This window comes from Bubalus kerabau, chromosome 17, assembly GCF_029407905.1.
Source record: "Bubalus kerabau isolate K-KA32 ecotype Philippines breed swamp buffalo chromosome 17, PCC_UOA_SB_1v2, whole genome shotgun sequence".
NCBI classification, from domain to species: Eukaryota; Metazoa; Chordata; class Mammalia; order Artiodactyla; family Bovidae; genus Bubalus; species Bubalus kerabau.
In genome coordinates, this window is record NC_073640.1 from 65,343,794 (window position 1) to 65,369,951 (window position 26,158).

The window sequence follows — 26,158 nt, forward strand, 5'->3', positions numbered from 1 at the left end:
GCAGTAATACCAATCAGGGATAGAGGCCAGGGTTGACAATAGAAATCCATTAATATCTGAATAGCCAGATCCTCAAGCTTCTGCTGAGCTTTGACCAGCGAGCTGCCGCAGTGTGGCTGGAGCAAGGCTGAGGAATCCTCAAGCGTCTGCCGTGCGTGGACTAGTCAGTTTCTGGAGCGACGACAGCAGGGCTCAGCCTCTTTGGTGAGTGGGGGCTCTCGTTTTTGGAACCAGACCTTGACGGGATTTCCGGGGTCCTGAACTGTTTTCCAGCTGTCCTCATCACAGGAAGTTGCTGCCTTCTTGACTCTGGTGAGGTGGATCCAAGGGATGATGCCTGTAACTTTAACAACAGTAGGGTTGCCCGGACAACCATGTGAGGGCCTGTCCCAACTGGCTGACTTGGTCCTTTTCCCCAATACTCAACCCTTACCTCATCTCCTGGATGGTAGGCATGAACCCAATTGCCCAAAAGAATGGGTGCCCTTTCTAGGGTTTCTCAGGCGATATGGTGGAAGACTTCCCCAGGATCTGAAGGTGTTGGGACATCTCCAGGTGAGCTAGTTGCTGGGGGCTTCCCTTGAGTTTTCCTGTCACTGGGGGTTTCCCCCATATAAGATCTCAAAGGGAGAATAGCCTAAGGACTTAGGGTGCAACGGGCTTGGAGTAAAGCTTGGGGGTAACATGTGGACCCAAGATAACTGGTCTCCTGACAGACTTTAGCTAATGTAGGGCTGAGGGTACAATTCATGTTTTCAACTTTTCCTGAGCTCTGAGGCCTGTAAGACGTGTCAAGCTTCCATTTGAGTCCCAGTGTGCAGGATAAAGTTTGGATTATCTGAGACACAAAAGCTGGCCCATCGTCAGACCCTATGGAGAGAGGCAGCCATAACTCAGGATCATGTCTCTTCACAGGGCCTTGGCCAGTTCTCGTACCTGTTCAGTGCACGTGGGGTAGGCTTCAGCCCATCCCGAGTAGGTGTACACTACCTCAAAGAAATACTTACAGGCCCTAAAGGGCTTGACATCATTAAAGTCCACTTCCAGATCTTCAAAGGGCAGTGTCCCAACGGTCAGCATGCCTGGGTTGGGTCTTCATCCTTGGCTGGCGTTGTTCTGGGCACAAGTCACACAGCTAGGACTGATCTGAACACACAGGGCTGGGAGCTTAGAAACGAAATAGTAGCGGCCCAGAAAGCTCCCCAGCGCACTTTTTCCGGAAACAAGTTTTCTCATGATGTTGTTTTACCAGCTAGATTTCTGTATTACTGGAGACAAAGAGTCTTTGGTTTGAGAGCTTCCAGCAGCCCTCCTTTTCTTTTATTCTTCTTTCATTTACAGCCCATTGATCTTCTTCCTTGGTATATCTCAAGGATGGAGGCAATTCTGGTTCCATAAGGACCGTAAAGCTCGACTCGGGGCCCACTGTGGGGCTCCTTTGGGTCGCCACCTCCTTCGCAGCCTGGTCAGCCACTAATCCCTTAGGTGATTGGATCAGTTCCTTGATGATGGCCTTTACTACGGATGACTGCCATTTGGGAAGGCTTCCTGAGTGCTTCTAACAGCCGAAGGATTTCATTTTTGTTTTTTAATCTCCTTTCCTCCTGCTTTCAATAGTCCCTTTTCTTGATAAATGGCTCCATGTACATGTAAATAGCAAAGGCAATCCTTGCCTCGGTATAGATGTCGATTTGTTTCCCTTCGGTGTACCTTAGTGCCTAGGAGAGTGCACAGAGTTCCGCCCGCTGTGCTGCCCACCGTTGTGGACAGGCCTCAGCCTTCCTATCTCATCAGTTGTTGTTATGCCTGAGCCTGCTTTGTGCTGCCCGTCTTGGATGAAACTGCTTCTGTCAGTGAACAGTTCCAGTTCCGGGTTCTAGAAAGGAATGCCCATCAGGTGCAGCCCGCTCGAGTAAATTTCACCTATGAGCTCCTCACAGTTATGATAGGGGTTCCTATTCTGTAGGGGAAAAGAGGTGGGGTTCAGTGTCCTCACAGTCTCGAGTTGGACCCGTGGGTTTTTGCAAAGCAGTTCTTGATAGTGAATCATCCTGGAGTTGGCCAGCCACTTGTGTGCCCTTTTCATCAGGGCAGTAACAGCATGGGGAACTTCTGCATTTACAGTTGGTCCTAGTGTAAGCTTACCTGCTTCTCTGGCCAGAATCACAGTGGCAGCTAATGGCTGGAGGCATTGTGGCCATCCCTAGACCACTGGATCCAGTGCTTTGCACAGGCATGCGACTGGGTGCTGATGTCCCAACTGTTTCTGTGACGATCCCCAGTACAGTGTGATTTTTTTCATGTACAAAGAGGGTCAAGTCCCATGTCTCATCTGGCAGCCCTAACGATGGAACGCTCCTCAGTTCAGTTCAGTTCAGTTCAGTTGCTCAGTCGAGTCCGACTCTTTGCAACCCAATGAATTGCAGCACGCCAGGCCTCCCTGTCCATCACCAACTCCCAGAGTTCACTCAGACTCACGTCCATCGAGTCAGTGATGCCATCCAGCCATCTCATCCTCTGTCGTCCCCCTTTCCTCTTGCCCCCACTCCCTCCCAGCATCAGCGTCTTTTCCAATGAGTCAACTCTTCGCATGGCGTGCCCAAAGTACTGGCGTTTCAGCTTAAGCATCATTCCTTCCAAAGAAAACCCAGCGCTGATCTCCTTGCAGTCCAAGGGACTCTCAAGAGTCTTCTCCAACACCACAGTTCAAAAGCATCAATTCTTCGGAGCTCAGCCTTCTTCAAAGTCCAACTCTCACATTCATACTTGACCACTGGAAAAACCAGAGCCTTAACTAGACGGACCTTTGTTGGCAAAGTAATGTCTCTTCTTTTGAATATGTTATCTAGGTTGGTCATAATTTTCCTTCAAAGGAGTAAGCGTCTTTTAATTTCATAGCTGTAATCACCATCTGCAGTGGTTTTGGAGCCCAAAAAATAAAGTCTGACAGTTTCCACTGTTTCCTCATCTATTTCCTATGAATGGATGGGACCAGATGCCATGATCTTCATTTTCTGAATGTTGAGCTTTAAGCTAACTTTTTCACTCTCCTCTTTCACTTTCATCAAGAGGCTTTTGAATTCCTCTTCACTTTCTGCCATAAGGATGGAGTCATCTGGATATCTCAGGTTATTGATATTTCCTGCAGTAATCTTGATTCCAGATTGTGCTTGGGTTTTTACTGAGACCAAGGCAACCCTTCCTGGGGTGGGGGTGGGGGGCGGTTCACTGACTCTCAGTGTGTTCAGTTGGGAGTCCCGGGTATGGGGACAAAGGAGGACAGGAGAGAGCTGAAGGTTTCACAGTCAAATCTATACTCTTAGGACATAAGTCTGGCATACCTCGCAGAGAGAAAAAGGGCAACGCATATGCTACTTCTACCCATGTCCCCTGTTTTCTACAGAACTGGTCTAATTGTGAAACACTTTTATAATTCAGAGACCCTCCAACCGGTCACCGTTCGCCATCCTCCCACCGATACTGTGGACATGCAGTATCACATAGGAAGATCACGCGTATCTTCTTTAAGCTCTGGGGATCAAATCTATCCCAGTTTTTCAGCATACAGTTCAAAGGAGTGAGGCTGCAATTGTTAGCTCCCTTCTGTAAGAGAGAAAAAACCAACAAGCCCCATCTTTCTACCGGAGGCATCCCTCCTTGCTCTAGACAGGGGTGCAGACAGACGTTACACCAAAGCTTTCCTTCCCTGGTTGGACTTAGTCTGTCCCTACCAATGCAGGAGCCGTACTTGTCCCTACCGGTTCTACCACCGAGACGGGCTGAAGATGCACCAGGGGTAGACCTGATGGCATCTCAGACTATGTCCAGTTCCTCACCATTAAAACCTTGCTTGCCTCTGATGCCACCTGGGGTGCAATCAGAGTAACCTTCAGGAATGCCTCCCAAGCTAAGACCGCTTGGGAAACATTCGTCACCTGAGTGTGTGTGCACAACCCTGAGTATATTCCTGACCACAATAAGACCGATACAAACGTAAAGCTGAGATGTCCCTTCCAAGCATCACCACCCCAGTATAAGAGATAGCAAAAGAGCTGGGCAAGGGCTCGCCAGTGAGGAAAAACTGGTTTTTGTTCTCGAGTTATTAGGGCCAGTCCTTCCAGTTCATTCTCACAGATTGCACAGAAAGAATAAGGAGTTGGGACAAAAGCTACTGGAAAGCCGCCTCAGGTCCACTAACACCTAGTGTTGCCAAAGGAAGAAACCCATTGCACTTCCATTCTGAGTAACCTTTAACTTCAGATACTCATGGAGCTAGAGCTCCATCTAGCTTCCTGACTTTCCATACCTAGCGAGGCTAGGCGCTTCCTGACTACCAATCCAAGCTGGAGAACTAAGTAACACTACACAGTAACGGCATAGATCACAAGCCCCTTGAAAGTCTAGCATCCGGCAGATAGGATAATATTTCTAATTCCAAAGAAGTCATGAAATGGTCAGAGACTGGAAAGTTTGACCAAGAAATGAGAGTTCGATCCACACGCTTTGCCCATTTCTAGTCAGTGCCTGAAAGAGACACTGGGTGCCTCTTGGCATTGGCACGTTGGTACAGGTTTCTGCCATAAGCCATATGAGGTCACCGAGGAAGTGCAGAGCAGGGCTCCTCAGTTGATTCACGCAGGGTATCTCCTTCATTCACACGAGCACACTGTAGAGTTAGTGAAGTACAGCAAAAGACATGTTCACTATTAGTACAAAGAACTACAGCTCCAAGCATCCTCACCTTGTCCTGAAGAGTCCCGGACGAGCCCCCAAGATGAAAGGCTGTTGCTGAACCACGAAATAAACCTGGATTCTTGGCCTTCTGAGACGAAGAATTCTATTCGGAGCCAGACACGAGGCTTAATAGTTCAGAGCTTTTGTGGAATACTTTTATTAAAGTATAAATAAAGAGAAAGCTTTTGACATAGACATCAGAAGGTGGCAGAAAGAATGCCCCCTCGCCAGTGTTAGCAATGGAGTTATATACTTTTAATTAGTTATGACAGTGAATCAAAACAATGTCCGAAGGTTGTAAAGACCTCACTAGATCCACTCCAATAATTTACATTGTAAGACAACACGATTGGCCAGAATTTTTTTTTTTTTTCCTGAGACTGTCCTCAAACAGGATATATGATTGTTATATAATCCTCAGAAATGTGGGGGGGGTGGGGGCTACCTTTTTGCTTTCTTCCTCCTTGAGAATTCCAGATCCTTCTCTCCTAGGGGACACCCAGACTTAAAAACCTGCCTAGAAATTGACTCTCGGTGGGATGGAAGGGGTCTGTGAATAGACCCTGGGGTTCAGCAACACCGCTGGTCCCAAGTAAGGTGGTCATCTCGTGCAGGTGCTCATAGGACTGCTGCTCTGAGCTCAGGGAACTGCAGGCTGCCTGCTCCCAGACAGATGCTGAGGCAGCAACAGCACGGAGCAGTTTAGGGAAACTGTCAACAACACTCTGTATCATCCTTCTTATTAGAATCGTCACAGTGTCCAAGTAGTTACAAAATGGGAGAGGAGATACAACATAGAAGTGAGGGAATATATATGAGGTTGTGAGAAGTTTAAAGCCAGTGAGTCAAGTAATTTCCACATATGACATCTCTCTGTGCTACCAAACAGTTCATTGTGGCCTCTTCACTACAGCCTTAAATAAGGTGGGAGAGGTTACTGTTGGTAGTGGGTTAACATTTCAGTCATTACAATCACTGAAACACGAAAAGCTATTCAGTTTTATTAATAATCCACAAACTGGAATCAAGATTGCCGGGAGAAATTCCAATAACCTCAGATAGGCAGATGACACCACCCTTATGGCAGAAAGTGAGAGGAACTCAAAAGCCTCTTGATGAAAGTGAAAGTGGAGAGTGAAAAAGTTGGCTTAAAGCTCAACATTCAGAAAACGAAGATCATGGCATCTGGTCCCACCACTTCATGGGAAATGGATGGGGAAACAGTGGAAAGAGTGTCAGACTTTATTTTATGGGCTCCAAAATCACTACAGATGGTGACTGCAGCCATGAATTTAAAAGACGCTTGCTCCTTGGAAGGAAAGTTATGACCAACCTAGATAACATATTCAAAAGCAGAGACATTACTTTGCCAACAAAGGTTCGTCTAGTCAAGGCTATGGATTTTCCTGTGGTCATGTATGGATGTGAAAGTTAGACTGTGAAGAAGGCTGAGCACCGAAAAATTGATGCATTTGAGCTGTGGTGTTGGAGAAGACTCTTGAGAGTCACTTGGACTGCAAGGAGATCCAACCAGTCCATTCTGAAGATCAGCGCTGGGATTTCTTTGGAAGGAATGATGCTAAAGCTGAAACTCCAGTACTTTGGCCACCTCATGTGAAGAGTTGACTCATTGGAAAAGACTCTGATGCTGGGAGGGATTGGGGGCAGGAGAAGTGACGACAGAAGATGAGATGGCTGGACGGCATCACTGACTCGATGGACATGAGTCTCAGTGAACTCTGGGAGTTGGTGATGGACAGGGAGGACTGGCGTGCTGCGATTCATGGGGTCACAAAGAGTCGGACACGACTGAGTGACTGATCTGATCTGATTTGATGTATTAATTGCATACATAGTTCAAATAAAACCTTTTACAATCCACGGCATGATCCATGATTAAGTACAGATCAAAAGTACAGAGAAAGATATTCATTTCTCTGTTATAATGATGTGAGACTTGTGATTTTTATGGATTACCAAACAAAGGCTAGGAAGCACTTAGCAAGCATGGTATACACTAATTTCATGCCTTTTCCAGGAAGAGTTTCTAATACATTTCGAGGTTATCACAAAAGCTGTGTTTATTTCAACAGTGTCAAGTAATAATCATGACCTGTGTTGATATTATAAAGATACATCAATATTGCAGTGAACTGTCATTGTGTTCTTCTTAAAATCAGGGATATTACTATTGAACCCTTACAACCAACTTCTGCTTACTTTACAACATGGAAAGGTTAAATGATCACTTACATCATGGCAACCTCCAGATATTTCACATCAATGAAAAACACGTCCATTTAGATGGCCATTTTCCATTTTACAGTGTGGTATCCTTCATCTTCTAATGGAGGATAGATAGAAATGGTTGCAACACAATATAAAAAGGCTAATCTTTAATAAACCATCAAAAATCTATGTCTGCAAACACACTAGAAACAAAGCATAGTATGGATGGTTTGAGTGCTTAATAACATTCACTTCAAATAATCTCAAATCACATCATTATTAACAAGCATACATACATTACTAAGAATTGTAACTTTCTAACCATCAACCTTCATCTCATGATTTATGCTAATATATCCACTTTCCATGTGTTGTAACTATGGAGTACTCCCTACAGTCATTCTCCTTCAGAGAAACTTCGGAAAAGAGGACTGATGAAATGCCTTCTAGTATGCAGTCTCTGATATTTATTTCGATTTAACTTTTGATTGAAATAACTTTCTACATATTCGTTACATCATCTCCATAGGTTTCTCGTATAAACTCTTGTGTTTTCTGATGCACATTTAGGGAAAATCTCTTCCATCACTTGTGCCATTACTAGGGTTTCTTTCCAGTGTGTGTTCTCAGATGTTTAGTGAGATGATCACTCCGACTAAAGGCTTTGCCACATGCTGTACATTTATAAGGTCTCTCTCCAGTATGAATTCGCTGGTGTGTAGAAAGCGTTGAGTAGCGAGCAAAGGCTTTGCCACATTCAGTACATTTATAAGGTCTCTCTCCAGAGTGCACTCGCTGATGTTGAGTCAGCAATGAGTGACGATGAAAGGCTTTGTTACATTCTTTACATTTATGAGGTCTCTCTCCAGTATGAATTCGCCAGTGTTGAGTAAGTGTCGAGTTGCAAGCAAAGGCTTTGCCACATTCAACACATGAATATGGTCTCTCTCCAGTATGTATTCGCTGATGTCTAGTAAGCCTAGAACGCATAATAAAAGCCTTGCCACATTCTGTACATTGATAACGTCTATCGGCGGTATGAATTCGCTGATGATGACAAAGGTCCGAACTTGTAAAAAAGGCTTTGCCACATTCTTTATATTTGTATGGTTTCTCCCTAGTATGGATTCGATGATGTACAATTAACTTTGAATGAGAAATAAAGGTTTGGCCACATTGTGTACAATGATAAGTTTTCTCTCCAGTATGAATTTGCTGATGTTGGGTAACATGTGAGCTAAGGATAAAGGTTTTGATACGTTCTTTACATTTATAAGGCCTCTCTCCAGTATGAATTCGCTGATGATAGGTTAGACCTGAGTTTTGAATAAAGGCTTTGTTACATTCTTTACATTTATAAGGTCTCTCTCCAGTATGAATTCCCTGATGTTGGGTAAGATGTGACCGATCGATAAAGGTTTTGTTACATTCTTTACATTTATAAGGCCTCTCTCCAGTATGAATTCTCTGATGATAGGTTAGATTTGAGTAATGATTAAAGGCTTTGTTACACTCTTTACATTTATAAGGTCTCTCTCCAGTATGAATTCTCTGATGTTTAGTAAGATCTGTGCGCCGAATAAAGGCTTTGTTACACTCTTTACATGCATACGGTCTCTCCCCAGAATGAGCTCGCTGATGTTGAGTAAGAAGTGAGCGACTAAGAAAGGCTTTGTTACATTCTTTACATTTATAAGGCTTCTCTCCAGTATGAATTCGCTGATGATAGGTTAGATGTGAGGAACAGACAAAGGCTACACTACATTCTGTACATTTATAAGGTCTCTCTCCAGTATGAATTCGCTGATGTTCAGTAAGACTTGAACTGTAAGGAAAGGCTTTGCCACATTCTGTACATTTATAAGGTTTCTCTCCACTGTGAATTCGCTGATGTTGAGTAAGATGTGAACGACGGTTAAACGCTTTGCTACAATCTGTACATTTGAAAGGTTTCCTTTCTGTATGGATTTTCCTATGTTTGCTTAGATTGGATGCTTTACTAAAGACATTCCCACATATATTACACTTGTTTTCTTTCTGTGGATTCTGAACAGTCTGCTGTTGAATAAGTTCTGAAGACTGATTAGAAACCTTACCATATTCACAAGTCCTCTCTTCACTACAAGTACTCTTATTTAGAGAAAAACTTGCCATTTCATCAAAGGTATTTCCAAATGTTTTACTTTTAGAATCCTTGTTTGAAGATTCAGGTTCCTGATGTTTCATAAGTTTTGAGTCTCCTTCAACCGTATACCCAGTTTCACTGCCTGAATACCTTCTCACTCCACCATAAATACTCCTGTAATTATTGGAGCTGGAGCTCTTACTTAAGGTCTGACTCATTTTATTATACATGCAAAGCTGCTGTGTAGTAACCACATCACGATATGTACTGAACAATGATGGCTGGATGGCATCTCTTTCATTTTCATCAACATTATACATCTCGGAATGGGGAGAAAATATCTCTTGTGGGAAGAAAAATGACTCCCTGCTCATGGATCCCTCAAAGTGATTAAATTGTGAGTTTGTCCTCTCATTGTTAAATTGTAAGTATTCAGACATGGTTGAATATATGTTTAGTCGAAGCCTACCTTCAGAATTGTCTGAATGAGTATTTGCAGTAGAGACTAGATTACCTTTAAGATTGTCCATGTTCCCTTTTAGAGAACATGTATGTTTCAAAAAAGGATGGGCATCTTTTCTTAAACACTTACTCTTCTCAGCAGACGTTGAAGACTGAACTTGGTGTTTTTCCCAATTTGATGCACGTTGCTCATTTCTTTTTGCAGTAACATTAGCATTATGTATAACTGTCTCCATTTCTTTATGTCCATATAAACATCCTCTCTGTCTTTCATTTACCCTCGCATATGCCCTGTCTTTCATTAAATTTAAGTTTCCGAGGTGAAATGTTTGACATATTCCTAGGGTTGCTTTGGGGAATATATCTTCTAATGCTGGATTCTTCGGCATCAAATCCTGGGTATCTTGTGGAGACATAGCTGAAAGATACCAAATAACAAGTAATTTTCCCTGCTATTCTCAATGAATATCTTTAGAGAAAATTGATGATCACAGCTAGTTTAAAAATAAAATAGAGACTGAATGATCAAGATGCGAGAGGCTTAGGCAGATGTGGAGCTCATCTCTCTCTCCACAAATGAATGAGAAATGGAACAATTCTCACAGAGCACAGCTGAACACTAGCAAAGGCCCTTGGAAATCTGAAAACACAAGAAAGATTCCTGCTAAGCTAGGTAGGACAAAAGAGGAGAGCAGGAAGAAGGAAAAGGAAGAGAAGCAGAAGTGGGTTTGGCCTTGCAACCCTGTGGGGAGATGAAAGTGAGGAGAGGTCTCCATACCCCAGGAAGCCCCTCACTGGGGGAGCTCAGTGTGGACAGAAGGAGAGCCTCATTCTCTGTGGGAAGAAAACACAGCCACCAGCGTGTGGCAGCAGGACAGAGTGAGACCTGCACACTGGGTACTGACCTCAGCCTTGCCCATCCAGCCTTAGAGGCTTTTCCACCAATGCAGACAAGAGCTGGGTGCTGAAAGGTGGGGTCTGGAGAGCAGATTGGGGCAGACGGCTGCTGTTGGCTGTGAGGAAACAGCCTGAAGTGATGGGAGTAGGGAGGAGCTCTGCAAACGGGATGCTTGTGGTCGAAGCCTGAACCACCAGAGAGCTGAGCGCCATTGGTGAGTGACGCCCAAACAGGAAGCCTGTTCCATCCCTTGTCCCTTAGACCGGCCCCTGCTCAGCAGGGACTACGAAGAACTCCACCCATGTAGGACCCATGTAGGTCATTTGATCCCCCAGCCATGGCCTCCCCCACCGACCTCCTCCACAATCAACAGTCCCCTGTGCCCTGGGGCGGCCTCAGGATCAGAACCTGTGAGTTGGCCAAACGCACAGATGGAGCTGAAAATACAGCTGAACCCCAGGGATTAAGAAGAAAAGCTGAAACCTCTCCTGCCAGCAACACAAGCCATGGTCTTACACTCACAACCGGCTTTGTAACCTTAGCCCCTACGGAGCATCTGAATCAAATACCAGGGCTCTCTCATTCATGGCAGGTGTAGCTTTGGCAGCTGTACACTCTGTGGGCTCCCACACAAAGGGGCTGAACCAGGACAGAGCCTGAGCTGCCCCATAGCACCACAGTGGCTCCAGCTCCACGTTGAATGCAATCCCAGGACCTGACTTCACTGAATCTATGCTGGTGACCTTGTGAAAACAACATCTGAGAGACAACAGGGCCATGGGCCATCATGCCCTCACTTAGGGTGGGGCCAAGAGCAGTGCCAACACTACATAACATGAGAGCTGGCAGAATGCATGAGACGGGACAACAGAGCACACCCTGAGGTGAACATCCCCAGAAGAGTAATACTTAGTGACTTCTTTCCCAGTGGGTGTGCTCCAGTCCCAGCAGCGTGGTACCACAGATCAGAATCACAGCTAAGAATCCGATCTAGGGGCCCTATTCCACCACGCAGGGAGCAGGCACCACCAGAGACAAGGCAGTAACAACCACAGAACAAGGGGACAACAGCCCTGAATATCCCCGGTGGGCTCTGGTCACAGTTACCAGCAATCAAAGCACAGATCAAGAGAGGATAAGGCCACAAACGTCTGGACCAACCTCACCCACCAAGGGACAGATACCAGAAGGAAGACTAACTAGGTTTCTGAACCCGTCAAAACAGAGACCACAAACAGAACGCTGAACAAAATGACATGGCAAAGAAATAGGTTATAGGGGAAGAAACAAGATGAAAACCCCCAAGGACCACTGAATTAAGACGTGATAGGCAATCTAATGATTAATTCTTGCTTTTAGTCATCTTAAGTGGAGACACCAAACACTCACTTTCAGAAATCCTAGGTGCCAGTAATTTTTAATTCCACTTCTTGCCACACATGTTTCTGAGAATGGTCTATTAGATGATTCAACCTAAAAATCATAAATGATAGTGACAGAGAACTAATCAGAAACGGAGGACACAGCAAAATGTCTGAGGAAACTGAAAACAAATAAGATAAACTTAATACAGTACTAGTTTTAAGAAATTCAAAAAGAAGAGAGACTTTAAAACTATGATTGAAACAGGGAAGTCTACTCATTGCTCTGTGGGACCTAAATGGGAAGGAGATCAAAAGAGCAATAAAGACTAGAGATCTCTTTAAGAAAAATAGAGGTACTGGGAATATTTCAGGCAAAGATGGGAACAATAAAGGACAGAAACGGGATGGACCTAAAAGAAGCAAAAAATATTAAGAGAAGGTGGCAGGAATACACGGAAGAACTATAGAAAAAAAAAAAAAACTTAATGACCGAAATAACCACGATGATACAGTCACTCACCTAGTAACAGACATCCTGGGGTCCAAAGTCAAGTCGGCCTTAGAAGGCATGATGACCAACAAAGCTAGTGCAGGTGATGGAACTCCAGCTGAGCTATTTGAAGTTAAACGATGATAGTGCTAACGTTCTGCACTCCATAAGCCAGCAAATTTGGAAAACTCAGCAGTGGCCACAGGACGGGAAAAGGTCAGTTTTCATTCCAATCACAAAGAAAGGCAATGCCAAAGAACGCTCAAACTACTACACAATTTCCCTCATTTCAAACAATAGCAAAGGCTCAAAATTCTCCAAGCCAGGCTTTAACAGCACGTGAACTGAGAGCTTCCAGCTCTTGAAGCTGGATTTAAAAATGGCAGAGGAACCAGAGATCAAATTGCCAGCATCCCTTGGATCATATAAAAAGCAAGAGAGTTCTGGAAAAACAACTACATCTGCTGTATTGACTACACCACAGCCTTTGATTGCGTGGATCACAAGAAACTGTGGAAAATTCTTAAACAGGTGGGAACACCAGACTACATTACCTGCCTCCTGAGAAACCTGTATGCATGTCAAGAAGCAACAGTGAGAACTGGACATGTGACAATGGACTGATTCCTAATTGGGAAAGGAGTATGTCAAGGCTGTATATTGTCAGCCTGCTTATTTAATTTATATGCACAGTACATCATGTGACATACCGGGTTGGATGAAGCACAAATTGGAATCAAGATTTCAGGGAGAAATGTCCATAATCTCAGATATACAGATGATACCACCCTTATAGAAGAAAATGAAGAGGAGTTGAGGAGTCTCTTGACGAAACTGAAAGAGGGTGAAAAAGGTGGCTTCAAACTCAACCTTCAAAAAACGAAGATCATGGCACCGGTCAGATCGGTTGCATCGCAATTGGCGGGAGAAACACTGTTTCCACACTGAGAGACTTTATCTTTTGGGCTTCCTAAATCATTGTAGATGGTGACTACAGCCATGAAAGTAAAAGACCCTTCCTCCTTGGAAGAAAAGCTATGACCAACCTAGGCAGCATATTAAAAAGCAGAAACATTACTTTGCTGACAAAGGTCCATCTAGTCAAAGCCATGGTTTTTCCAGTAGTCATGTATGGATGTGAGAGCTGGACCATGAAGAAAGCTGAGCACCGAAGAATTGATGCTTTTGAACTGTGGTGTTGGAGAAGACTCTTAAGAGTCCCTTGGACCGCAAGACGACCACACCACTCCATCCTAAAGGAAATCAGTCCTGAATATTCATTGGAAGGACACGGTGAAGCTGAAGCTCCGATACTCTGGCCACCTGATGTGAAGAACTGATCCACTGAGAAAGACCCTGATGCTAGCAAAGATTGAAGATGAGAAGAGAAGGGGACAACAGAGGATGAGATGGTTGGATGTATCGTGGACTCGATGGACATGAGTTTGAGCAGGCTCTGGGAGTTGGTGATGGACAGGGAAGCCTGACTTGCTGCAGATCATGATTGCAGACTCAGAATCGACTGAGCGACGCAACTGAACGGATATGTATAATTGATTCTCTTTGCTGTATAGGAGTACAAAATTGGAAAACAGCTATATTCCAATTAGAACTTTTAAAAACGATGTCTTTATATAATTTAAAAATTGTCATAGTTTGAATCAACCGAGAACAATATAGTGGAAAATGTGCTAAGATTTTATGTCAATTTATTTTAAAATTCTTGACTTAACAGAATAACATATTTAATACATTTGAATCAGTTCTAATGAGGTGGATGAAACTGGAGCCTATTATACAGAGTGAAGTAAGCTAGAAAGAAAAACACCAATAGGGTATACTAATGCATATATATGGAATTTAGAAAGATGGTAACAATAACCCTGTATAGGAGACAGCAAAAGAGACACTGATGTATAGAACAGTGTTTTGGACTCTGTGGGAGAGGGAGAGGGTGGGATGATTTGGGAGAATGTCATTTAAATACGTATAATATCATATATGAAAAGAGTCGCCAGTCCAAGTTCGATGCACGATACTGGATGCTTGGGGCTGGTGCACTGGGATGACCCAGAGGGATGGTATGGGGAGGGAGGAGGGAGGAGGGTTCAGGATGGGGAACACGTGTATATCTGTGGCGGATTCATTTCGATATTTGGCAAAACCAATACAATATTGTAAAGTTTAAAAATAAAATAAAATAAAAAAAAGAATAACGTATTTTAACATATTAGAATTGGGGCAAATACACTACAGATATTTAATATAAGATCATATAAGGAAAAGAGAAACTTTGAAGTCAACTTGAGATGTGCATTCTTTCATTGTCACGAGGTTTTGCTTTCAGCAGTGAAAAATTACTTGAATTTGAAATGTATTTAGAAGGTCCAATGTGTTGCTCCAAAATTGATTTTTCTGGGCTCCAAAATCACTGCAGATGGTGATTGCAGCCATGACATTAAAAGACGCTTACTCCTTGGAAGGAAAGTTATGACCAACCTAGATGCTGCCGCTGCTGCTAAGTCGCTTCAGTCGTGTCCGATTCTGTGCGACCCCACAGACGGCAGCCCACCAGACTTCCCCGTCCCTGGGATTCCCCGGGCAAGAACACTGGAGTGGGTTGCCATTTCCTTCACCAATGCATAAAGTGAAAATTGAAGTGAAGTCGCTCAGTCGTGTCTGACTCTAGCGACCCCATGGACTGCAGCCTACCAGGCTTCTCCGTCCATGGGATTTTCCAGGCAAGAGTACTGGAGTGGGTTGCCACTGCCTTCTCCGGCCAACCTAGACAGCATATTCAAAAGCAGAGACATTACTTTGCCAACAAAGATTCGTCTACTTAAGGCTATGGCTTTTCCTGTGGTCAGGTATGGATGTCAGAGTTGGACTGTGAAGAAGGCTGAGCGCCGAAGAATTGATGCTTTTGAACTGTGGTGTTGGGGAAGACTCTTGAGAGTCCCTTGGACTGCAAAGACATCCAACCAGTCCATTCTGAAAGAGACCACCCCTGGAATTTCTTTGGAAGGAATGATGCTAAAGCTGAAACTCCAGTACTTTGGCCACCTCATGCGAAGAGTTGACACATTGAAAAAGACTCTGATGCTGGGAAGGATTGAGGGCAAGAGGAGAAGGGGACGACAGAGGATGAGATGGCTGGATGGGATCACTGACTCGATGGATGTGAGTCTGAGTGAACACTGGGAGTTGGTCGTGGACAGGGAGGCCTGGCATGCTGCGATTCATGGGGTGGCAAAGGGTCGAACATGACTGAGCGACTGATCTGATCTGATCTGATCTGATGTGTCGCTCCCAGTGGATAGGAAATTATAAACCAGAGAACAAAAACCCATCCCCAGTATCGCTAGAAGTTTGGCAGTTTGTCTACCAATCCACACACATTTCTGTCTAGAGGTAGAAGGAAACTTTAAAAGGACTCTCATACAGTTACTCAGAAATTGGCAGAGTTTTCCTAGGGCCCCCAAGAAATCGAAAAACAATGAATGAATGCAGTTTGTCACAAGCCAAGAGGAGACTTGTAGTTCACACTGTGATGGAAAAAGCAATCACTGGAGATAAATTCACGAATGATTTAAGAGACAGAATGGGGCAGGTGATACATTTCTATACAGTAGCAAACACAAACCCAGGTTTCTGAAAACCATTTTCACTGAAGCAAATCTTCCAAAACCATGTGATGAAGGATGAGTTCCTCGCTGCTCCTTGTGTGAAATTAAGAGAGGGTGCAGCTATTTAATACCACAGAACTTACACAATTACCATGAACCTAGAAGGAAGGAGGCAGAGTATATCAAGGAAGAAAAACGTCACCAGAATAACGAATCATCATGAATCATCCCCTTTCTATCTAAACTCACAAATACCCATTTTGGCCCTAGAAAGCAGAGATCTGAAACTACGGTGGGAAGCAGAAAATTTCAGAAGACATTCCTGACATGACGGAACTAAAACCCAGTGGGTAGATAAGGGATTCTGGAAGGCAGTTGTCCTCACCCAAGGAGGCCAGGTTCCCGTAGTTCTCTAACATCACGTCTCTGTACAATTCCCGCTGACTGAGGTCCAGGCATTCCCACTCCTCTTGAGTGAAGTCTATGGCCACATCCTGGAACGTCAGCCATCCCTGAAATACAAAGTGCAGATACCAATAGGCCGTGGGAAGTCTTCCTAATGTGATCCAAGATGAAAACGGCAAGTTGAGAGTCCTGGTCGAGATTTAGTGGCTTCGCTGGTATTATACAATATATTTTTTACACAGTACTCCTTTCTACCCAATTTCTAATGTGAACAAAAGAGGATGAGTGATGATCCACAAGCCATTAGAGAAACTACTCTCATCTGAAAGAGCAATTATAGAATAATCAGGGCAGTATGAGCATATTTATTCTTCAGTGTTCTACTCGTGTAACGCAGTATAAATGTTTATCAAAGAAATAGGACTTTTTTTTTTAATGTATTCTGAACCAAGAGTTCTGAAGTGGGGCCAAATCGCCACATTTTTAGCAAGGTTATTTGAGTTAGTAATGTTGAAAATTCTGCTCGATGAATGAGGATTTTGAACCCCAATGAAACAGAAAACTAAGGTAAGAATTCATACTTAAGTTGGAACTTTGTTTTACACACTTCAACAGGTCTAATAGGATAGTAACCTTTCTTGTGGCCTGGGGTTGTGTTGGAAAAGAATTTCCAGACTTGAGACAAAATGAGAGGGAAGTAAAATTTATTAGAATGGGGGACGCTGTTAGAAGAGCAGGCCAGCGCAAATGAGAACGGATGTTGGGCAGGGGTCCTTAGTCCACTCATAGCCAGGGTACAAGGAATGGGATAGGGGTCTTGCGGATCATTTGCTGAATGGATGAGGCACCTATACTGGGTGGGGGAAGAGTAAGAAAAACAATTTCTGCTTATGGGGTAGGAGGAGAGACTGTTTATACTGCTCAGGAGGACCTGAAATCCATCAACAGTTACAACATGGGGGAGGGAACGATGCTAAGGGTCTTGTTTTTTCGTTCCTGCATTCCAAGACCCTCTTCTGTTTTATCTGATCTTTAGTCCCTGTGTCACCATGTATCTCCCTCTTTCTTTTTATGGCCAATTTTTTGGCCCTTGTTGATACCTTGGTCACGTCTTACTATCTACCCATTTCCCTTCTCACACATTTGGGAATCCAGTTTCCAGGAAAAGAGGGCAAAGACCACTCTGGCTTCTTCAGGCTGAACAGAGGGCCATGGGGCTCTGGGTTCCCTTTGTCTACTCTGTCAGGGAGCATTTATGGAGGGAGATGAGAGTCCATGGAATGATAAGGTGACTTGTTTCAGCATTGTCTAGGTGTTAGTCAGGGAATATTCTTGCAGGACCACTTGGAAACTTGGTGTATTTTAGAAGAAACAAACTTTACAAGAAAGTTAAAGGTACATGGCCCAAAGATGAAGAGAAGTAGAAAAGCTGCTCAGTGGCTAGCCAGGAAAACCAGGACTGGACATTGGTTCGTGACATTAGTGTTTCTCTAGGTACGAGAAGCCTGCATTGGGGCTCAGAAAATCTTTACCTGAAAACATCTCCCTCTCGGAAGGCCAGTTCTGGGTTTTTCCCAGAGCAGAGTGCCTTATTTCTGATCTCCACTCTGAACTCCTTTTGCAGGGTGTTGAATGTCAGGAGCTTACAGTAATCATGATGTCAGCTTTGTAGAGACAGCTGGCAGAGTCCAGTCAGCAGAGTCCCTTCATAGCCACATATTTGACCATGCTCTGGGGGCATTTCTTGGCCATTGTGTCCTGCGGCACTGGGTAGGCTCATTCCCAGGTCTAGGGAAGGATCCATTGATAGGCCACTCAATGTGCTGTTTCTAGAGCGGGCCTTGTGAGTAGCAAAATCTCTGGACCATACCTGTCTAAGTAGCCTCTTGGTCCAGGAAAATATTCCCTTTTCTTCCTTCTTCCCATATCTAGAGTTACATTATTACAATCATTGAGAGCATGTGGAGCTGCATATCAGCATTTTATCACAGGCTCAGCCACACATTGAGTAACATAAGAATCAATCCTCTGAAACAAGCAACATAGAAAATAATATAGCTAGAGCTAGCAATTATTAGTCAGGACTAAGTAAGAAGGAAAGGTCAAGAACTTTCATTAGGTAGAGCCCAGTATACTCCAGGTCATCTGACTTTTCTTGTTAAATGACTAGCCAGATGGTAATCTCCTGGTTGTATATCACGGAGCATCTATTCTTTATCTGAAGATTGCTTACTGAGATTAGCTTTAGAAACAAATTTAGAGTATCCTTTTTAATAACACAATTAAATCTTTTAGAAATATAACAGAAGAAGGAACTATCTCAGAAGTGAATCATAGTGAACACTAGACTTTAGTTAACAAAACTAGAAACTGACTTTAGCAATGAAAAAAAAGTTAATATTCAGTGAAACATAATTTTTTCATTATGAGGGCATTAACCCTGTAGCCCGGGAAGGCTTTAACCCGTCATATAGAAATGAGGTTTGTCAGGGAGCCGGGAAAAGCCAGGCAGCCATGTTGGATTTCCCATAGCCCTGACTCTTTGATTTACAGCTATTGTTCACCCATTTTTAATTCCCTGATTGACAAGCAGACCATGGCCATGTTTTAAGGACATCAGGATGGCAAACGTCTAAGCATGAGGGGTTATTTTTGTAGAAGAAGAATCAGCTTTGTCTACATGTACCATAATCTTAAGGAATGCTTATTCACTTTACCAAAGTAAAAAAAAAGATTTTAAAAATGAATATAAATCCCTTAAAGGGAAAGAAATTCATAATCTCTTATTGAAAGCCGCATTCTAAGAAAACTTTGTTCTATTAACATAGAGATTCAACTAAATTCCAGTCTGACTTGTTTATTGGTTGACCTTAGAAAAATCTTTTCCGTAAATCATGAAGTCGCAGTATTCTTACAAAGGCACCAGAGTGAAACCATAGAAGGCATGTTTAAATCTGATTAAACTGCAGTTGACAGTGTACCTGGTCACTGCTGTGACTTGTAACACGTTCACTGGATAAGTAGAATTATAGTTGACCACATTTTATTAGGGCATATCAGATCTATGGTGACTTCCCTGGTGGCCCAGCAGCTAAGACTCTGAACTCCCAAGGCAGGGGACCCAGGTTCGAACCCTGGTTGGGCAACTAGATCCTGCATGCTGCAACTAAGATCTGGCGCGGCCAAATAAATAAATATTTGGGCTTCCCTGGTGGTTCAGATGGTAAAGCATCTGCCCGCAATGAGGGAGACCTGGGTTCGATTCCTGGGTTGGGAAGGTCGCCTGGGGAAGGAAATGGCAATCCATTCTAGAACTCTTGCCTGGAAAATCCCATGGACCGAGGAGCCTGATAGGCTACACCCCATGGGGTCGCAAAGAGTTGGACATGACTGGGCGACTTCACTTCACTTCACAGATCTATATGAACTCACATAATTTTAAGATGTCTATATTAGTAACATCCACCATACAGCATAATCTGAGATTTATCACCCCTTCAACAGTACTTCCCATGTAATTTAACATGTCCAATGAACCCAGGTAGTTTAATAGTTCCCTGGGATGTCTCAGGGGCCCTCTGAAGCATTCCAAAGCCAGCTAGAAATCAAGTTATTTAGGAAGTTTTGTGGACAAATTTCAAAAGGGGTTATAACACTCAGTCAGATACAATCATATAGATCACTGGGAGACTATATTCACTTAGCCAAAGTAATGAAGATTCAAAGGTAAACAGAACACATCCCTTCAGAGGTAAAGAAACTTAAAATCCAGTATCAAAGGCAGCTCAACATCTCAAGAAAACTTGTATTTATGCACAAAACTCTTCCCTTGGCGTCCACTTTCCATAAAATATTCTTATCACTTTCTGTACCCATGACTTTGTTCTCCTATCCTGAAACAGCCATCTGTAAGTCAGATCTATTTCCTTTTCCCTTCATAAAATGTAATTTCATCCCTCATACCTTCTTTAGTGAAAATACACATCCTACTTTCTTTAAGCAACCAAGAACTTAAGCATTCTATAGATTGGTGAACATAAATACCCGTGATAATTTTTATAAAAACATTTCTAGAGAACATCTCAGGATGGCATCAAGCATTATTCATGAATAGTCCAAAATCTCTACTTTCTCTGTAAGAGGAAGTTAATCCTCCGTGATGAATGTTTCAGGATCTTATTTTATTTGGAAATGACCTAGCTAGTAAATAAACTTCCATCACTTAGTGTAGCACAGCCCCAGAAATTCAGGTTACCAAAATTTAGAGAATGTTTTAGACAGACATTTTTAAATATAATTATTCTTAAAAGAGTTTCTCTGAAAGCTCGTATCTTTTTTACATTTCCGTTGAGGTTTTTTCTCTTTTTTTCTTTTCCTTTACTAGAGGTACTTTGCTTCTAAGTCACTTCAGTCCTGTCCAACTCTGTGCGACCCCATAGACGGCAGCCCACCACGGTCACCCGTCCCTGGGATTCTCCAGGCAAGAACACTGGAGTGGGTTGCCATTTCCTTCGCCAATGCAGGAAGGTGAAAAGTGAAAGTGAAGTCGCTCAGTCGTGTCTGACTTTTAGAGACACCATAGACGGCAGCCTACCAGGCTCCTCCATCCATGGGATTTTCCAGGCAAGTATACTGGAGTGGGGTGCCATTGCCTTCTCCGAGAGGTACTTTGCTGGTTGACAAACTTGTAACAGATATAAAAAATATTAAAATATATTTAACTTATAATAAACCTAGGCACAATGAAAATACTGTGCCTAATGACTCTTAGACATATCTACATCAGATTAGCAAACAAACACTAATACTGGATATTTAATATTGAGTATTTCCCAGTTCACGAGAATATGAAATTCATTTAGTTTAATTTCTCCTGTAGTTAGAATTGTCTGATTTCTAAGTGTTTCCTTTCTTTTAGGCCAATTAAATTAGAACTCATTTACAACTTCAGCATTAAAAAAAAAAAAACAAGAGTGCATACTGAGATATACATAAATTCAGACAATAGACAGAGATCTCATAGTTTCCTGCCTGAGATTTAAAATGTCTCTTTGACCCTCTTTTTTGTTTGCTTGTTTGTTTGTTTGGCTTGAAGTTCTGATTTGCCCAAGGGTGAGTCAGGTCTAAGACAAAGTGGGCAGTGTTTTTCAAGGACAGGGAAAGGGGTAACTTCAAGCTTTTCCCTAGGCAGGCCTTTTAACAAGCTAGTTGTTTGTAAATGCATATGCAAAAAGAGCCAGTTTTGCAGTTTCCAAGGGAAAGAAAATTTCATTTTAACCAGTTTTCTCCAGAGTCTAAAGACTATCAGGGCCATCTTGTGTCAAAAAGACATCTTCCCTTTCTGTAGTCTTAGTTTTATAGCTAAAATATAGACCAACGAATGCTCCAATTGTCTCTGATCTTTCAGCTGATAAAAATTTTGGACTGCCCCTCTGGTGGGAAGTGATGTCTTTGGCCCATCAGAAGAATCTGAAGGGTTAAGGGAATTTGCAGGAGTGGGGGAAGCTTGGTCCTTCCCAGGCCTGAGAAACAGGAGTAGTCAGAAGGGAATTTTTTAGGATGTTCAGGAGTGGGGGAAGCTTGGTTCCCTCTCCACCTGAGAGATCAGCTTCCTTAGAAGGGGATTCTTTAGAATGTTAGGGCAGTTTTTGATCCTTCAGGCTTTTGAATGTAGAAGAAAGAGCTGGACCAAAGGGAACCTCAGAATCCTTTCCCAGAGATCCTGTGGATATGAAAGGCTGAGTAGGGGTCATCTAGGAAATCTGATGGAGAGACACACAGAGGGACAGGAGACAGGAGGCAACAGAACAGGAGGAAATTCTGAGTCCTTTCCCGTCTTTTGGCAAAACCTAGTGTGCCACTCAGAGGACATTTTTGGGGGTCCCCCATTTGTATTGGAGCCAGGCCTTTTGGAGGGTCAAAATTTTCCAGTTTCTGACAATGTAGCCAAGGCTTGAGTATGAGAGAGCCTCCTAGGATATAACAGAAACCACTCTTCGCCTACCTACCATAGAATGGGAGTACTGAGAGGCACTGGCTGACAGAAAGGCGTGCCTTTTTCCCCAGTGGTCTCTCCGAGCGACTGATGGCACAGAATGGCCGAGTGACCCAACAGTCGAGTAACACAGTGAGAGGTGACCACTGAGAACCCTGCAGCTAAGCCACCAGGTGACACGGGCAGAGAAAGACAGATTCCCTGCAGCAACCAGGTGATTCACCATTTGGTGATTCCCTGAAACCTGGAAGGCACTCTTGGGATGGCTCAGAGGCAACACCCAGGCTCCTGTAAATCAGTCAGGACCAAAAGGGAAAGAAGTGAAAGCGACAGGGAAGAAGGCTGAGGAATCGGCTGTAGAATATATCCGGGAGGCGGTGGCCAGGTGACAATGGTCTCTGTTTTGCCTCAACTACTATGTTCCTGACACGGTGGACGGAAGTTGTCATGCTGGGGGTGGATGCCCTTGAAACAACTCAAAATCAGTAATGGTGCTCTTATACCTTTTGGCACATATTTTATCAAACAGCCATTAAATAGCAGAGCTTAAACTTTACTTCAGTTTATTTACTTTAGCTTTTAACTAATAAAATTTTAACTAATGACAGATTCACAGAGACAGCTCTAAGAAAAGGTGAGAGAAGATTTTGTAACTGTAAAGAATACTAAAGACAAGAAAAGTTGCATTCACTCAGTCATGTCCAATTCTTGTGACCCCATAGATTCTAACTTGCCAGGTTCCTTTGTCCAAGAAATTCCCAAGCAGTAATACTGGACAGGGTAGTCATTGCCTTCCACAGAGTTCTTCAAAAAAACTAACCAAAAAAAAAAAAAAAAAAAGATGAAGGAGAAGAAGAAGAAAAGAAAATTGATCAAGTCATGCTAATATTTTGATACATACAGTCCAGTTCAGTTCAGTCGCTCAATCGTGTCACCTCTTCAGGATCCCACAGACCATAGTATGCCAGGCTTCCCTGTCAATCACCAACTCCTGGAGCCTAGTCAAACTCATCTCCACTGAGTACAGACATACACTCAAATAGGGGTATATACTCATTAGGAGGAAGAGAGAAAAAAGTTTCCTGTCACTAAACTCACGTAATTATGAATGGATTAAAAATGTGCTGTAGTTTTAATACATTTTAAAATACAGCAATGAGCTCTATTTTAAATTTTAATACAGTTGAGCATAGATTAGGACTAATAAGATTCTTGTAAACATTTTGGAAAATACAAAGCTGTGATGAGACTCTGTGATGTGAGCATGGAGTGTACTGGAAAAGAGCGGGCCTGGGCTTGGGATGAAAACCGCCACTCCCCAAACCAGTATCTCTGCTAAACACATGTGAGTGTTCAAATCAAATGGAGAAAAACAAATTCATAGCATGGGAATCTCACAGAAACACCTAAACCGATGAACATGAGTCATGGAGTAAGAAGTACATGGAAGAATGCATTATCATTGCATGAGTATTTTGGCACTATTATGGAAACTATGATCTCAATCTATCATTAAAACATATTAGTATGGGCAGTTCGTGATGATCCAGTGACTAAGACTCTGAGATCCCAATGCACAGAGCTCTGATTCTTTCCCTGATCAGGAAACTGGATCCCACACGTTGTAGCTAAGAGTTTACATGTCACAATCAAAGAACCTGAAAATTACGAGGATGACTGAAGATCCTACCTCCCACAACGAAGGCCCAGTGCAGCCGAATAAATAAAGATTTTTAAAATGTGTCATAAGCAAATTTCACTTCATATATGCCTTTCCCGATCTGTGGCCTAATTTTGGAAGGGCTGATGCTAAAGCTGAAATTCCAGTAGTTTGGCCACCGCATGTGAAGAGGTGAATCATTGGAAAAGACTCTGATGCTGGGAGGGATTGGGGGCAGGAGGAGAAGGGGATGACAGAGGATGAGATGGCTGGATGACATCACCGGCTCCATGGACATGAGTTTGGGTGAATTCCGGGAGTTGGTGATGGACAGGGAGGCCTGGCGTCCTTAGATTCATGGCGTCGCAAAGAGTCCGACTCTACTGAGCGACTGAACTGCACTCAAGTGAACTGAACTACATTTAAGTAGCTAGTTTCCCTTATCGATAGAGCGCAGTCTCTGCAACGTTTTAATTTCTGAAACTTTTCTGAAGAACTGTGGACCACTGAGTTCACTCGATAAGGACAATCTGTAACTCCGGTTCTAATGAGCTGAAGCTGCATCCATATGTAAACTCATCACAGCATTTCCCCTACTTCACCATGATCCTAACACCAGACCACATCCCAGTGGGAATCTCTGGTACCAGTGCTTCCCCGTGTTGATCTCACACAAACGGCATATAGTGAACAACTCAACGTCACTAATTCATTTTGAGAATTCATCATGCTCTAGAGAAAGCTGGGATACAGACAATGGATAGCAGGCTCTGGGATTTAACAGAGAAGTTAATCTAAAGACCAGTTCTTCACTATTTTAAGAAAAAAAGGGAAAAATAAGAAGAAGGCAACACCCAATCCCCCAGGGAGAAAACTTAGAGAACTAAAGGTTTGCAGGTTCTCAGTCCAGGCATTTCAGGAGGAAAAGCAGACACATTCCCAGACCCGGGACAGGACATTTACCTGAGAAGCTGCCATTTCCTCCTCTTCTTCCTGCTGCCGTGAGTCTTTCCTGGGGATGTTATTTCAAAAACGCACATCCACAGGTTGAGAAAACACCTTCGAAGGCTGTTTCACCTGCAACCGATAAAGTGAAACTGAAGAAAGAACCTTCTTGTTTCCCCCGCCGTTTTCGGAGCCTTTTTTTGGCTTCCCCTGTTCCTGATCTGTAGGCCGCAATCAAGACTAATCTGATATGCTAATCACATTTTGTGTTTGGTGCTTACCTGTGGTGATTTCTCTTTGCAGATCACCCCCGAGAGCTCTCCTTTCTTTTTGCATTACAGAGAACAGGTCACAGTACAATTCACGGGAGACTGTGGACCTGACCACTGGGCTAGCTGACACACATTATGAGGGGTTTTGAAACCTGGCGGGTGAAGAATCGCATTTAGGAGCCCTGCGCTGCAGCCTCACCCTCCACACTCCTGAGACCTTTCTGGAGCTGAGGATTAGGGCGGGAACTTGGAGAAAGAAAGTTTGCTGGGCTGCTTGCCCGGGGAGGGGCTCTTTCTAGGATGGGTGTGGCCCTCCACCGCCTCTGCCTGTGCCCTTGGGGGAGGGGTGGTGGGGAATGCGTGCTTGGCGGGAATCACCTGGGGGCCTTGGGTTCCTGCAAAGCTTTGTTCTCAGAACTCTTGCCAAAGATTCCTTGCCTTTAGCGTGCCAAGTCTGACTCTTTGCCACCCCATAAACTGTAGCCCGCCTGGCTCTTTTGCCAATGGAGATTCTCCAGGAAAGAATACAGGAATGGTTTCCCTGCCTTCCTCTGGGAGATCTTCCTGATCCAGGAATTGAACTCACCACTCTGGTGTATCCTGCATTGCCAAGCGGTTCTTGACCGCTAGTGCCACTTTGGAAGCCACAGGATGCCCTGAATAATTAGGGTTTTTTCACTACCCTCTGGAGCCTGAGGAAACATGTTTTCACAAAATGATTTGCACTGTGACCACCTGTCTGCAGGCAAGGGACCTCCAACTTCAGAGACCAGGAGGCTGAAAGTGCTTCCATTGTTGCCAAAACCAAACACCGCACTCGGAGAGTTGGAGAACTCAGGTTTATTATGTGGGCGTGCCCTAAGAACTTAACACTCCCAGCTCTGAGCCCCAAACAAAGGGGTTACAGAGTTTTTATACTTCGACAGGCATGATTAAGAGAGTTTGAGATTTGC

The 26,158-nt window shown here is 43.6% G+C and overlaps 1 protein-coding gene across 2 annotated transcripts; it reads right to left on the reverse strand.

Moving 5' to 3' along the window:
* Positions 1-6,550: 6,550 nt before the first annotated feature.
* On the reverse strand, positions 6,551-25,524 carry LOC129631323 (zinc finger protein 345-like). Of its 2 annotated transcripts, XM_055552266.1 has the most exons (5): positions 25,215-25,524; positions 24,952-25,065; positions 16,314-16,440; positions 11,838-11,921; positions 6,551-9,968 (listed from the first exon to the last, which is right to left on the reverse strand). In XM_055552266.1, exon 5 carries the CDS (start codon positions 9,964-9,966, stop codon positions 7,564-7,566), a length of 2,403 nt encoding a protein of 800 aa, XP_055408241.1. In that variant the 5' UTR covers positions 9,967-9,968; positions 11,838-11,921; positions 16,314-16,440; positions 24,952-25,065; positions 25,215-25,524; the 3' UTR covers positions 6,551-7,563. The 2 variants fall into 2 exon arrangements, with proteins under 2 accessions (XP_055408241.1, XP_055408240.1); XM_055552265.1 differs by lacking the exon at positions 11,838-11,921.
* Between the last annotated feature and the right edge of the window lie 634 nt (positions 25,525-26,158).

Bases quoted from the DNA above. Each gene is read 5' to 3' on its own strand.
- LOC129631323 (XM_055552265.1), bottom strand. The intron at 9,969-16,313 runs GTGAGGACAACT...GGTATCTTTCAG, and splicing joins CGGGAACCTGGCCTCCTTGG to CTATGTCTCCACAAGATACC.